General features: G+C 38.0%; 2 protein-coding genes across 5 annotated transcripts in view; both read left to right on the top strand.

Moving 5' to 3' along the window:
- Positions 1-7,341, top strand: part of PKD (serine/threonine-protein kinase D3) — a 130,171-nt gene extending 122,830 nt beyond the window's left edge. For all 4 annotated transcript variants that reach the window (XM_089738405.1, XM_089738406.1, XM_089738404.1 and 1 more), the window contains one exon: positions 325-7,341. The gene's annotated coding sequence lies outside the window, so the exon portion shown is untranslated. The remainder of the gene's footprint in view (positions 1-324) is intronic.
- Positions 7,342-7,870: 529 nt separating this feature from the next.
- On the top strand, positions 7,871-13,306 carry LOC114240810 (uncharacterized). Its single transcript, XM_089738416.1, has 3 exons — positions 7,871-9,573; positions 10,028-10,182; positions 12,413-13,306. The coding sequence occupies exons 1-3, from the start codon at positions 8,607-8,609 to the stop codon at positions 12,515-12,517; spliced, it is 1,227 nt and encodes a 408-aa protein (XP_089594542.1). The 5' UTR covers positions 7,871-8,606; the 3' UTR covers positions 12,518-13,306.
- The last annotated feature ends 21 nt before the right edge of the window (positions 13,307-13,327 follow it).

A 13,327-nucleotide genomic window follows, 5' to 3' on the forward strand; every position in this document is an offset into this window, starting at 1 on the left:
ACGACGCACGTTGAACGCGCTGACCGTACGTACACGCACGCACGCACGCACACGCACCCCAGCGACGACGCACGCTGAACGCGCTGACTGTACGTACACGCACGCACGCACGCACACGCATGCACGCACTCACACACACATGCATGTACACACACACACCCGCAAACACATACACACACACGCGCATGCAAACACACAAACGCACACACACACACGCCCACGCGCGGTCAAACGCAGACGCGCATACACACACACCCACGTGTACCGGCGAGGAGCCTGCGCAGTGCCTCACTCAACTAAATAATTTCCCTCTATATAACACAGATCAACCCCGGAGCCCCAGCGTGAGCGCCCTCGCTCCCGAGGCCTGCGGCTCCGCTGGAAGAAGCTCCTCATCAGAGTGCGGTAGCTCCTCTCACCGCGCGGGGCGGGCCCCCGCCGACCCGCAATAAACTGTAGAACACAATTTAAGTGATTTAAAAATAAATTAACAACTTAGGATTAAGACTATTTAAATTAATATCATACAACTCATGATGCTATTCGCGGAGACACACGCTGAGTCGATTCGTGCAAATGGCCGCTTTTTGTCCAGTTGTTGTTTACAGCGTGGCTTATTTTTGATAAATATATTTTGCTTTGTCTACCTGAATTTAATTCGGCAAGAAATACATTGGACGACTAACATGGACGACTTTTTACGGAGTCGACAGATGCCGATGTGACATGTGTCAAGAGTGTCGTCTGTCAACAGTGACATGTGTCAAGAGTGATTTGTGTCAAACATACTTCACACAATTTGTCGGCAGTTAGTGCGCCAGGGTCGATGTGCTGCTTAGTTGGACAGTTGTTATAAACTATTTACTTTTTGACATTGTTAATGTTTATTTGTGTAATTATTGTTACACGTTCGTAGCTAAATAATGTGTGAATTTGTTTAATGTGAGATTATTAATATTAGTGTATTATACGGTCGCGGTCACATTAAGAGTATGTGAGAATCAATACACGCCAACCCAGATAGTAGACACACTATTCTGTGAGCCCAAATAAATGTGTACTTTAGTACGCGCGTTGCAAACTCGTGTGGCCGCGACCATTAGCGATAAGTTTCCGAACTGCATAATACAAAACTAATAATAACATTGTTCCTAAAACGTTAGTGAACTGTGAAGGTGTTGGCCCCTCACTTCAGTAATACAACGGTCGAAGTTTTGTCGAGTTAAACTCAGACACGTTCAGCCCCGCCCCTCAGTGCAGACCGGGGGGCGGGGGGCGGTACCGCGATGCACTATTACAGAAATAATGGTATAATTACATATGGAGTATGAACCTGCGGAGCGGGCCTCCTTAGCGTTACGCGAATACTTTGAATTTTATAAATTTCCTAAAATAAAATTCAGAATTTCAAAGACATCATAATCGCCGCACCGATCAGGCTACAGACGCTGCAAACTGTGTAATAGTAGTTTTATTTTAATGTAAGCACGGGGGAACCAGAGAATTTTAGTCATTTAAATGTTGTTAAATGTTATTAGTGAGCGTGGGGCGCTCGGCCCCCGCTGTCCGCGGCCTCAATGTATCAACATAGTTCATGTGTAGTGATTAGACAGACACTTTACTTTAAACTAACGCTTTACAAAAATAAGAAAAGGTATGAAATGCTACCGAAGTATACATAGTTTAGATTTATTTTTATTGCTTTACACGAGCGAAGGAGCTCGCGACCCGCCCGAGACCGCCCGGGGCCCGTGGACAGCACGACGTGATTGAGACATTGGCCCATCCTGTGTAGGTTCAGTTTACTTCTACGGAATGAATGTGATATCATATGTGGTATCGTTGTGAAACCTCGCGTGTTTTCATTGTGCATTGCGAGGGGACTCCCCGGGTCCAGCCCGGTCGCATCGGTCTACTGGGGGGGGGGGTCACTGGGTCTCCTGTGTGTGGCAGAAGTACGATGGTTAACTTTTTTCGATAAAAGGTTAAAAACGATCGCGGCAAGTAGTTTCGTGCATACATGTGTAACACATTCCGTCTAATGAAATTACACTACCGGCACGCTCTGATGGCCGTTTTCACGATTGTCCACTTATGAAGTTTCGTCTTAATAGTAATTACATTTGAAGGAGCAAATTGCTGTTCTTTATTATCACTAGTGATGTGCAGCTAGTCATAAAATTTATCGAATGTATTATTTTAGGACACAAAATTTATTTATCACATTGTATTCTAAACTATACATATATGTATATTAGGGTCCCGCGAACATTTATTTTTATAAGATTATAATTATTGGTGTACTTATTTACCAAACAACTCGGCATTTGTTTTTCTAAAATTCAAAGTTATAGATTTCATTATAATTTTTTCGAGAAAAAATGACATTTGACATCGCTATTGCAATATGTCAAAACGGCCATCATGGCGTGGCGACCGTGCGTGCGGTCCCGTGGCCCCGGTGGCGCCGACAGCGACAGCTTCCATTACTGTGATCTTTTTATATCTTTTTTTCTTTCTTTAAGAAATTATCTCTTAAGTATTAAAAATATATTTTTATAATTTTTTGGATTGATTATTTTGAATTTTATTAATATATTACTTATTTTTATTCTACATACTTAATAAGATTTGTGACTTTTACATGTTTTATATTTAAGATTTTTATATGGATGTTTTCAATCAATATTAAAATACGTTTTATATGACAATGACAACGCAATTGACACTGCGAGGCGCGACGGCTTCGTTTAATAATGTTATCGTTCTTCCGATAAATTAATGTTATATTTTTTAAGGGATTTTATGACCTGGTAACTAAGACCTTTAAGTCATGTCTTATTTTAATTTATATTCTTATTTTTATGAAAAATGATAATATGAAATGAAATGAGGATGATTAATTTGAGACATTAATCAACTGGGATATGGGATGAAATAATAATATAATCTCAGTAAAATGGTGGTCATTTACTGAAATTTTTTCAGTGAATTTTTTGGAGGATCCCGAGAAGTTACGTCCAGCGGCTTTGTTTCATTTTCCCACATTTGTGCACTTTCACAGATATTAAACAGTTAATAAACAACTTCACTCCTCGCGTTCCCGCCAAAAAGTTCATTAATGTTATAAAATTGTATTATCTCGATGAAATCCTCGACAAGGTTTCTTTTAAAACTTCACCAAGGAGTTTGTGGCCAAAAGAGTAACTACGGCGCCGTCATCTTGTCAACTGGCATTAGTTCATCTGCGCCACTACACATTAAAAATGTCAGAAACTCTTCGTTTAAATAAATAAGAATGAGCATCGTTCTAATATAGGATTCGGCATGTGTTGACAAGAGACTACACGTGTTAGTTCGCATTTGATGTATCGTGCAGACTGCGGCACGTGCGGGCGAGCACGCAGTGTAGTGAGTGCGCCTCGATCGAGTTGCGAAGTAGCGGTGAGGAACTGGATGTAGCGCGCTCGATTAATGGTTGATTGATTACTTTGATGTTTAAGTAATGAACCTAAATTTAAAAAGTAGTATCGTAATGATATGTAAACGTTGCTAGGTCACGCTGCCACGCAGCTACACGTGGAACTTCCGTTAAGTCTCCGCCCTTATAGTCACAATAAAAATAGGTAAATGTATCGCACCTTTAGAATTATAGGAATGCATTCTTTTGGAAAACATCGAATAAAGTTTTCAAACCGTAAAAGCGTAGAGGAAGGGGACTGAGTGAAAGAGACCGACGGATAAGTTTGTCCCTTTTTATGCTACTTTTGGTTATTTGATTATTAAGAGTCGCTGAATAAGGTCGTTCTAGATCCATTTTTTTATTGGAGACATCAGTGGATGAAGGGGATATGATACAATTTGTTAATTTTGAGAAAACGGGCAACAAACTTGTTACTTGTGATTTTTCTTCGTACATAACTCCTTCATCACGTGCAATTTCTAAAAATAGCCGGGTTGAACCCGGAGTTTTAAGGTCTAATATGTTTTATAGACACATCACCTTTATTCAATGTAAAAAAAAACTTAAAAATAAATGGTACTTAACCCCTTCATCCACTCATGCCTTCAATTTTATTAAAGTCAAAATCCAAAAAAATTCGTAATGGGTCTTTATAAATCTAAAGGTGCGATATGATACGCGACACCAGACTGAATACTTGAACTAAGACTGGACAAACCTACATATTATATCGTAAGGTATGGCATTGATCGCAACGCGTGGGCCCCGCGCGAAAACAACTTGCCCTTTAAATTACAGGTTAGATTTCAATAATATTATGTAGAAAACTTTGTGTCAAAATATAAAATAAATGCCAAATCAGATTACTACACAGTGCTTTGCCTGTACATATTTTAATATCTCAAATTTTACACATCTATACTAACTAATATATAAATCTACAGTGGTTTTTACGGATGTTCCGTTATAACTACTGAACTTGTAGAAAATACATGTGCTTACTGGATAGGCTAATATTTATATGAGCGTTAGACTCCCTACACCAGTTGCGGGGGCGTTAATGATGAGAATCTTTGTGGGGGTTAGAAATAATAATGTTAATTTTAAATGCCCAGCGAAGCGGACGGGTGCAGCTAGTAGGTATATAATATAGATAGTCAAAATAATGAAGTCGTTGTCGTGACGTCACGTCTTGCGTCTTGAGCGCATGCGGCCCGCGACGACCAGGGGGCGTTCATCACAATACTAAACTTTTAAGCAAAATTATTATAAGTAAAAATCTAATATTAATCTTTTCCTCTTAGAAAATAACAACGTTTTAATAATATATAATTGTTATGTAGGTCTAACATTGAAAATACAATAATGATTGACTCGGTGGTGCGGTAGTTACGGCCCCTAACTGCTGAGCCGAGGGGTCTTAGGTTCGATTTCCGCAGCGGGCAAACATTCGTCTGGTTAACAGGACTGTTTCTTCTATGTTTGGGTGTTTAATGTATAAATACTGGATATACATTACAACTCGTATAGGTATGTTTATCAGAGTCAGTAGTTTCCGTGGAACAGGGAATCCTCGTCCGGGACCAGGTTACCTGGTGTGACCTGGTCCCGTCTATTGACATAATAATTCGCGAATATAACATAGAGAAATGACTCAAATCAAATTTAAAAAAATATATATTTACATTCCTCCTTGCGTCGTTCTTCTCATTACTGAGGATCGTGACTTCCCCGCTCCCCTCCCCTCCCCTCCCCGTCTGCTGTCATCCTTAACCTCGTGGAGGGCACCGTGGAGCTTGATGTCCAGACAAGACCGAATTGGTCCGACCATCGTGAGACTGCGTCCTCTGGGACGTTTGCCCTCTATCTTTCCCGTCAATCTACATTAATGAGATATTAAATATTTACATTAATCATTACGGTAGGCAACGGCTTGGCTCTGCCCCAGGCATCGCTGAAGTCCATGGGCGACGGTAACCACGCACCATCGGGTGGGTCGTATACTCGTCTGCCTATAAGGGTCATAAAAAAAAGAAAATCGCACACAATCTACACTTTCATAACAATATGTAACACACGACGAATGACACGAAGTCAATAGAACTCTAATGTTATAATATTAAATGTTAAACTCATATGTAACATTTTTTGAGCTTACTCTTTAAGAACCGATTTCGTTTAAAACACCCATACGAAAATATGATGAGCAGTATTTTATAGAGTTGTCATAATCTTTTTTTCATTCAAATAGAAAAATAGACCTTATTTCATGAAGATTAAACATCAAGGTGTATTGTATCAAATTGTCACGCCACGTCTAGTGACAGTTTTAAAAATGTATACTTGATGTATCTCTACTTTACTACATATTGAGTCATTTAGAATTAAAATAGTGTTAATAATATTAGTTCAGAGTTATTTACTTTAACTATGTTAAAATCTGTTATCGCCATTAATGCAAAATATCTAAAAATAAATAACCTGAAAAATGATGAAACGTATTTGCCCGCAATAGACATGTAACACATTTATTATTTTTGTGACATGATTTATTTATTATTTTATCGATTCAATATTAATGGATATACACAGAACTTTACACGTGCTTTCAGTTTTATAGTTGATGCAATCATTTACCCCCTCTAATCATTGTATATTCAATGATAATTGCACTTAAAGAGTAAACTCCAATGACGCGTTGGAGCTGACACGCACAAGTGTTTTTCTCCTCTTCCTAATTAATTATATAAGTGTAACAAAGGAGCCTAATTATCTTATACTTATAATCGGACCAAAACATTGGTGTTATAAAGTCACAAACATTTTGTAATAAAATCATCAGAATTATATAATTATCAATTAACTATAAAAGTAGTATTTTTAAGAGTTTATAAAAAAGTATCCCGTCTTTATTATTGGACTATGTAATTTAAAAGAAAATAGCAAATTTAAATGAAATCTGATGATGCTTTGGCATGTAGTAATATCAAACTGGTTCAAACTACCCCATAAGTACCCTAAACATTGACATAACAAAAATTACGGGATAATTCAATGTCATTACGACTAAAATAAATTAATGTTTATCTTATGTTACGTTTGCTTGTATTGTGTACTGTTCACGTGAATTTAAATTTGAAATAAAATCTTAAAGCGATTAATGTAATTAACCAAGAGGGCTTAACCTGTGATCATTTCGAAATTAAAGTTAGTAGAAACGGCACTAAATCAACAAATAAAATATTTGTAAAAATCTTGTTAATTTTTCTTTGAGCACCGATTTGAGACACCCAGCGGTTCAGACACGAAGTGATAAGTACATGGGACAAACAAACGTAATAAAAGATGTGTGGTGTCATAGGACACCGGATAGGAACGAAGTTCCTGATTATTAAAATATTAATTTTAAGTTCTATTCGAGGTATAAAGAAAATAATTATTCGGGTATACATTTTTTATTGTGATTTTTTTATTGATAAAAAAACTACTCTACAAAGTTATCAACTTTATTTTATTCACAATGATTTATAAAAAATATATAATAATAATATACAAAGAAACAGCTATTTATATGAATAATAATAATAACCGTCATCACGTAAACTATACATTAGACACTGTATAGCCATCATACTAAGACTATACATAAATAATAAAAATCTTACGTTACGGACGTTTTTTCCCGGTTTGGGTTGGGACCCCTCCGCATCGTCCCATAAGGAACTTCGTTCCAATAATTCCTGTCCTGATGAAACCGGAAAGGCCTCAGTGTCACCAGTAATCCTTCAATCGTAAAAAAAGTAATATAACTGTTGATGTTGTATCTATACATATGTATGTGTTATTGTTCGATTATTAATTAAACGATGTTTTTAAAACAATTTGTTTTTGTACACGCGAGTATGTGTTCCCGATCCACTAACGGTGCTTTTAGGTACCTCAAGCACCGGTCACCGTTCTCGTCGAACCCGTCGCTTGCGACGAAGGGCTCGACGAGTAAATTAATCCTCAGACACAGCCCACTGAGCTTCTCGCCGGATCTTCTCAATGAGTCATGTTTCCGATCCGGTGGTAGATTCTGCGAAGCACGGCCCTTGCTAGGGTTCGTGTTAGCAACGTCGTCAGATTTGAGCCCCGTGCGCTCACCTACTAGTTAAGTTTACGCTGATATAGCCTCTCAAGGCTCTCAGCTTAGGCAGGAAAAAAAAAAGTACGTGTTGATTAAATAGTTTCCTTGGAACCAGAGGGCGCGGATGCTTTGTGTTGCCAGTGGACTATGGCCACTGCTTTGTATTCAGGTCTTATCCATGTTGTACTTAATAATAATAATAAGCCCATTTTATTTCCAAAAACAAGGAAAGAAAAAAAAATGGTGTACTTACAGATACATTAATAAAAACGTTATTTTACTACCTAACTATAATTACATAAAAATAAAGTTCGGTATTGTGCATGTTCGTTAGTTTCTCGTAACGCAACAACGGACCCATATAATTTCTTGCCTCTATATTTGTTGTCGTGATAAACTTTTAAGGACTTCGTCGTTCGCTTCACAGCCTCTCGCCAACTGTTTCTATTCGTGCTTAATCTGCTACACTCATGAACTAGACTTCCCATATATGATATGTATTATAAAGTAAATCCAGCGAAACCGCGGGGTACAACTAAGACTTTAGTACTTTAGTAGTATGAAAGCATTATTTACGGAAGAGCAGTTGAATGCCCTCACAGTAAGCGCGAAAGAGCCACGGAGCGAGTAATTGTTGCTCGTCCACGAAAACGATCAAGATCTGTAGTAGATCTATATACAAGACGTGATAAAATTCACTAGTTAGTCATTTTTACGATTTTTGGTATAAATTTGGCACGTTATACCAAACCGCCGCAGATGCTGCTGCTCACTGAAAATGCTGCTACTGTTTTGCCTTGTTTCGTGTAAGGATCCATCAGCTCTAGAAATTTTACTTCTCGGTGTTTCAACATACTCTTCACTAGTCTACGAACTAATATATTTATGCCAATAAAATGAAACTAAAATTAATTTACAAAAAACATCACCCTATACACTTAAGCACGTCCTCCCAACCGTAGCGTCACATCGAAGTTAACACTACAAACATGCTTCGGCAAGTGCACGCACAAAATGTTCCTTATTTTTATCCTCCTGCTCATCGGAGTCTCCGCTGAATGGATCGAAATAACTCAACAGTACAGGAAACCTACCAATAAGCATTCGTCAGAGAGTGACCAAGTGTACTTTAATGATAGCATTGAGCATTGGCATCAAAGTCAAGATTTTTTCAGTGTTCGTGATCGAGTTAACAGCAACGTGTACCATAAAGTGAACTTTGATATTAACAGTGACAATAAAAAGAAAGTTCCAACAGAGAGCATGGGTAAAATAGAGAGAGTGTCTATTAGCAAAGTAGGTAACGTGAAACGTGTTCAGATATCTGATTCTACTGTGAAATCATCTGCAATAAAAACTGAAAATAGCAGGCTGGTTACTACTGCTAGAGATAAACTTAGTGACACAGCGAAACAAAATAATTTAAGAAATAATTTACAAGATAATCGTAAGGAGCATCAAGCCACTGAACCAATAGCAACACCAGTAAATACAAACAAAAATTTAAATTCAAGTTTAGTTCTGGATAATCCATTGAAAAGTTATAAACCGCTTAGAACATATAAAGAAAAGCCCACATTCGTAACAAAGGGTGATTCGTTCGAAGCAGAAGTAACAAAAGAAGAAGAAAAACAACCAAATAAAAACACATTAGACTTCAGAAACAAGCCAATTACTACTGATATCCCAAAAATAGTTTCAAAAGACGAAAAGCTCACACAGAAAAATGAAATTTTAACAATCAACTACGTAAAAGCTATACAAAAAAAGAACAATAAAATCTCAAACAAACAAGATGCAAGCAATAATAAAAATGAACCTCACAAATCTATTGTTGAAGATCCAAAAGATAGCACTTTGGAAACTGTTGTTAAATTTATGAAAATAATAACTGACACTATATCAAAAAATACCAGAAAAAAAATTAGTACTAAAGTTAGGTATTTAGAAGATCTGAGAAATACAATATTAACCAACATTAGTAAGTATTATAAATCAAATTGATTTGAAGTAAATTATTGTTATACTTAGATTACTGAGCTCTAAGATGACTAGCTTTCTGCGTTAATCCTACTCCTGTGACTACATATTATTATCCTTTCGAATTAATGTATTTGAAGGACATAGTATTGCAATGCAAAACGCTTCAGTGAGAAGGTTGGTGGGGCATATTGAGAGCCCGCAAGGGTGGTTTCACGATCCTGTCAATTCGTGTAGCGCACCAATCATGCGTTCTAGTTTAGGTGGGACAGTAACTGAAACTTCGGCCTCATGTCACAACGCGGGTGGCGCCATTCACATTGTGATTCCGATGGGTTCCAGTGACCAAATAACACCAAGTGAGCTTTAAGTGGGTGTTCAGTCATCTATGAAATAAAAAGCTTCAAACAGAATTTAAACCATAACTGCTACCGGTTAAAAATTTATCTCTACAGAGCACCGTATCGACGTGACCTGGCCCGACGACTCAGATCGACAAAAACGCTCGGCGGATGATGCGCGAGGCCACGTTCAGTTTCCATCATCCGAGAGCGCCCTTATGACCATCTCATTTTTGACCTTCGCTGTTTTCCTCATAAAACTTGTGCTGGTAATTTTGCTCTCAGTATCATTCTATAGCTTTCCTACTAATATAAAGTAAAGTAAGTAAGTACAAAATAAGTACACCGGCGATAAGGGTTTTTTTTGTTCGGGTCGGGATCCTTCTACAAGATCTCCGCTCCTAGAGGGTGCGCGTGTACGTGGGATTGACCCGCAACTGCAAACCGCGGGCCCATGAATGTTTTTAGGGTCCCACTGCACTAAATGACTACTACTACACTACTACACTCTTCCCGTGATCAACACTACAACCAGACTGGCGGCACCACCCCGATGACGCCCGACCTACCTGCCGGGTTAGAACACCTGACCGGGTCGCTCTTGCACAGTAGGTTCCACATTAGGTCTGCCAGGACTCGTCGCTGCAGAACATCGTAGCCACGACGGTCGGAAGCGACAAACCGGTCTTATTTTTGTAACGAGGACGCGGCGCGGCTCCACGAAAGCGGGACAGCACGCGAACGTGTGCTCCGCCGTGTCCTCGTTACATCCACTGTAGTGGTGTGGTGGTGCACTTGGGCGTCAGCTCCCTCCGGATGACGAGGTGCAAGTAGTGGCCGAAACCGCTGTGGCCCGTGAGCACCTGCGTCTCCCGGAAGGTGAGACGTCCTCGGTCGCAACTCACCCAGTCCGAGAGGACCGCGCGGTTCGCCTCGATGGTCCACGGCGATAAGGCACCACTCTCCCTATTTCACCGCGAAAACAGAAGGACACTTGTTCAAGTTCAAATCAAATCAATCATGATTATAATCAAACTCTTTAAGTATTTAACAGTTTTTTATAACTGCTACAGTTGAATTATTTTCTTTATTTATTATTTATATTGTATTCTTGAAAATATAGTCATACTTATTACAATAGTTCAGAATCCGCTTTCATACTTCTAAATTGACAGTAGCTCCAAATTATGACGTCGGTGTTTTCCGATTCCTGCAACTATGTGCATCGCTAGATTCCTTTTAATGTTTCCAAGTCTCCGAACTGGATGTTTCCAATGTGAACCAAGTTCAATTCAACCCGTTATAGACACTAGTTTGCGCTTTCAATGCGAAGAAGGACCCCTTTGTCATGGCACCTCAATTCCAAGGAGTATCCCTGCAACCTTCCGAGAGTATCGGGATACTTGGAGTCGACATTTCGAGCGATGTGAGTTTTTACCATCGCACCGCGCGCCCCCGGAGTAGAGTTCATCCATACTGCCTGGAGCCACTGCATTCATCCACAGTGCGTTTCCAGAGATCTTTTTTACCACGTACCATCCGGCTTTGGAATGAGCTTTCCTCCACGGTGTTTCCCGAGCGCTATGACATATCCTTCTTAAAACGAGGCTTGTGGAGAGTACTTAACGTAGGCAGCGGCTTGGCTCTGCCCCTGGCATTCCTGAAGTCCATGGGCGACGGTAACCACTTACCATCAGGTGGGCCATATGCTCGTCTGCCTACAAGGGCAATAAAAATATATATAAAAAAACACTATTATTTACTCTTTAACCAATCCGAGTAAACAGTAACATAATTTTCAATTCTTGGTTGTCTGGATTCAAATTTCTCAATGTACCTAGAGAAATAAAGAATATAAAAAAATGAGCACGGGGGGTAAATAAATAAACATACGTCTAAGCCTAACCTAGCAACCTAAAAGCATACACATACTTTTATTCAGCATTATTCATTATACATATTATACTGATTAGATAAAAATTTATACCTACATGGCTATTTGGTTAAATAAATATATATATCAAAAAATTCTGGTGTCCGTTTGATCTGTTCTGGCGCATTCTTTCAATGACCCAATAATAGACTAAAAAAAAGATAGGAATAACCCAGAAGTTCAATGTTAGGTTGAAGCAGTTTTTTATTTATTTATGTTTTAAACAATATTAAATAACGGGTTATTACTATGGTTTTTAGTTTTAATGAGCAATCGAGATATTTTGCCATGCGGAAGTTCTATGATCACGAATAGACTCATAATAGCAACTTTTATTAGACTAAAAATAGTGGCCAGATTTCATTATAGATAATAGAGCATATGCTTAAATCAAATGTAATCTCACTTACTTGTAAATAAATTATACAGAAGGACAGCGTTGGGAGTATTGTCTTAGAAATAGGCTACTGTACTCTTCTAAAGCTACAACACATGCATAAAATTATAAGACCTCATGTTAAAGGTTTGTCTTGAAAATAATAAGAAATTCCTGTGTTGATTTACAGCAAGTTATACAAACATACAAGAGCAAAACGATGATGATAGCTCCCGTGGTAGTGACAGCTGCTAGTAGAGCCTCACAAGATTACTGGCGTTCCAACCAAGATTAAAATAATGTAATTTCTTAAATGTCTACTTAAATGTTAAAATTAATTAAATTTTAATATTAGAAATATATGTTTTTTCGTTTTCAAAACATTTATCCCTAAAACATTGGTGTTAGTCTGAAACCAACAATTTTTATTCCGTATATCTTTCGAAAGATTTCTAAAGACTGAAATGAAAATTCTTTGTGAAATATAGAGAGCCATTCTTGAACTCAGATTAAATTATGTAACACTAAGACTGGCACTAAACAATCAATTGTTTACCCAAGTTTAGTGTTTTCCAAGCCATAGATAGTATACTTAAGTTCCCAATATCGATGTTTATCAAGTATCACTAGTACCACAGTGTTTTAGTAACTATTAAATTAATTAGTGGTGTTATTGTAAAACTGCTTGAGTTTTTGGCGGGAACGCGAGGAGTGGAGTTGTGCGATTTGCTTTATTTTGTCTATTTAGTGTTTCTTGCAGTTTAAATGTGTAATAACGGTGGTTTATTAACTGTTTAATATCTGTGAAAGCGCATAAATGTGGGAAAATGAAACAAAGCCGCTGGACGTAGCTTCTCGGGATCCTCCAAAAGGTCCACTGAAAAATTCTCAGTAAATGACCACCATTTTACTGAGATTATAATATTTCATCCCATATCATCTCATTTCATATCATCTCATCTCATTTCATTTAATTTCATCCCAGTTGATTAATGTCTCAAATTGATCATCTTCATGTCATTTCATTTCACTCCATATTATCATTTTTCTTAAAAATAAGAATATAAATTAAAATAAGACTTGTCCTAAAGATCTTAGTTACCAG

Source organism: Bombyx mandarina, chromosome 25 (genome assembly GCF_030267445.1).
Source record: "Bombyx mandarina strain Sakado chromosome 25, ASM3026744v2".
Lineage (NCBI taxonomy): Eukaryota > Metazoa > Arthropoda > Insecta > Lepidoptera > Bombycidae > Bombyx > Bombyx mandarina.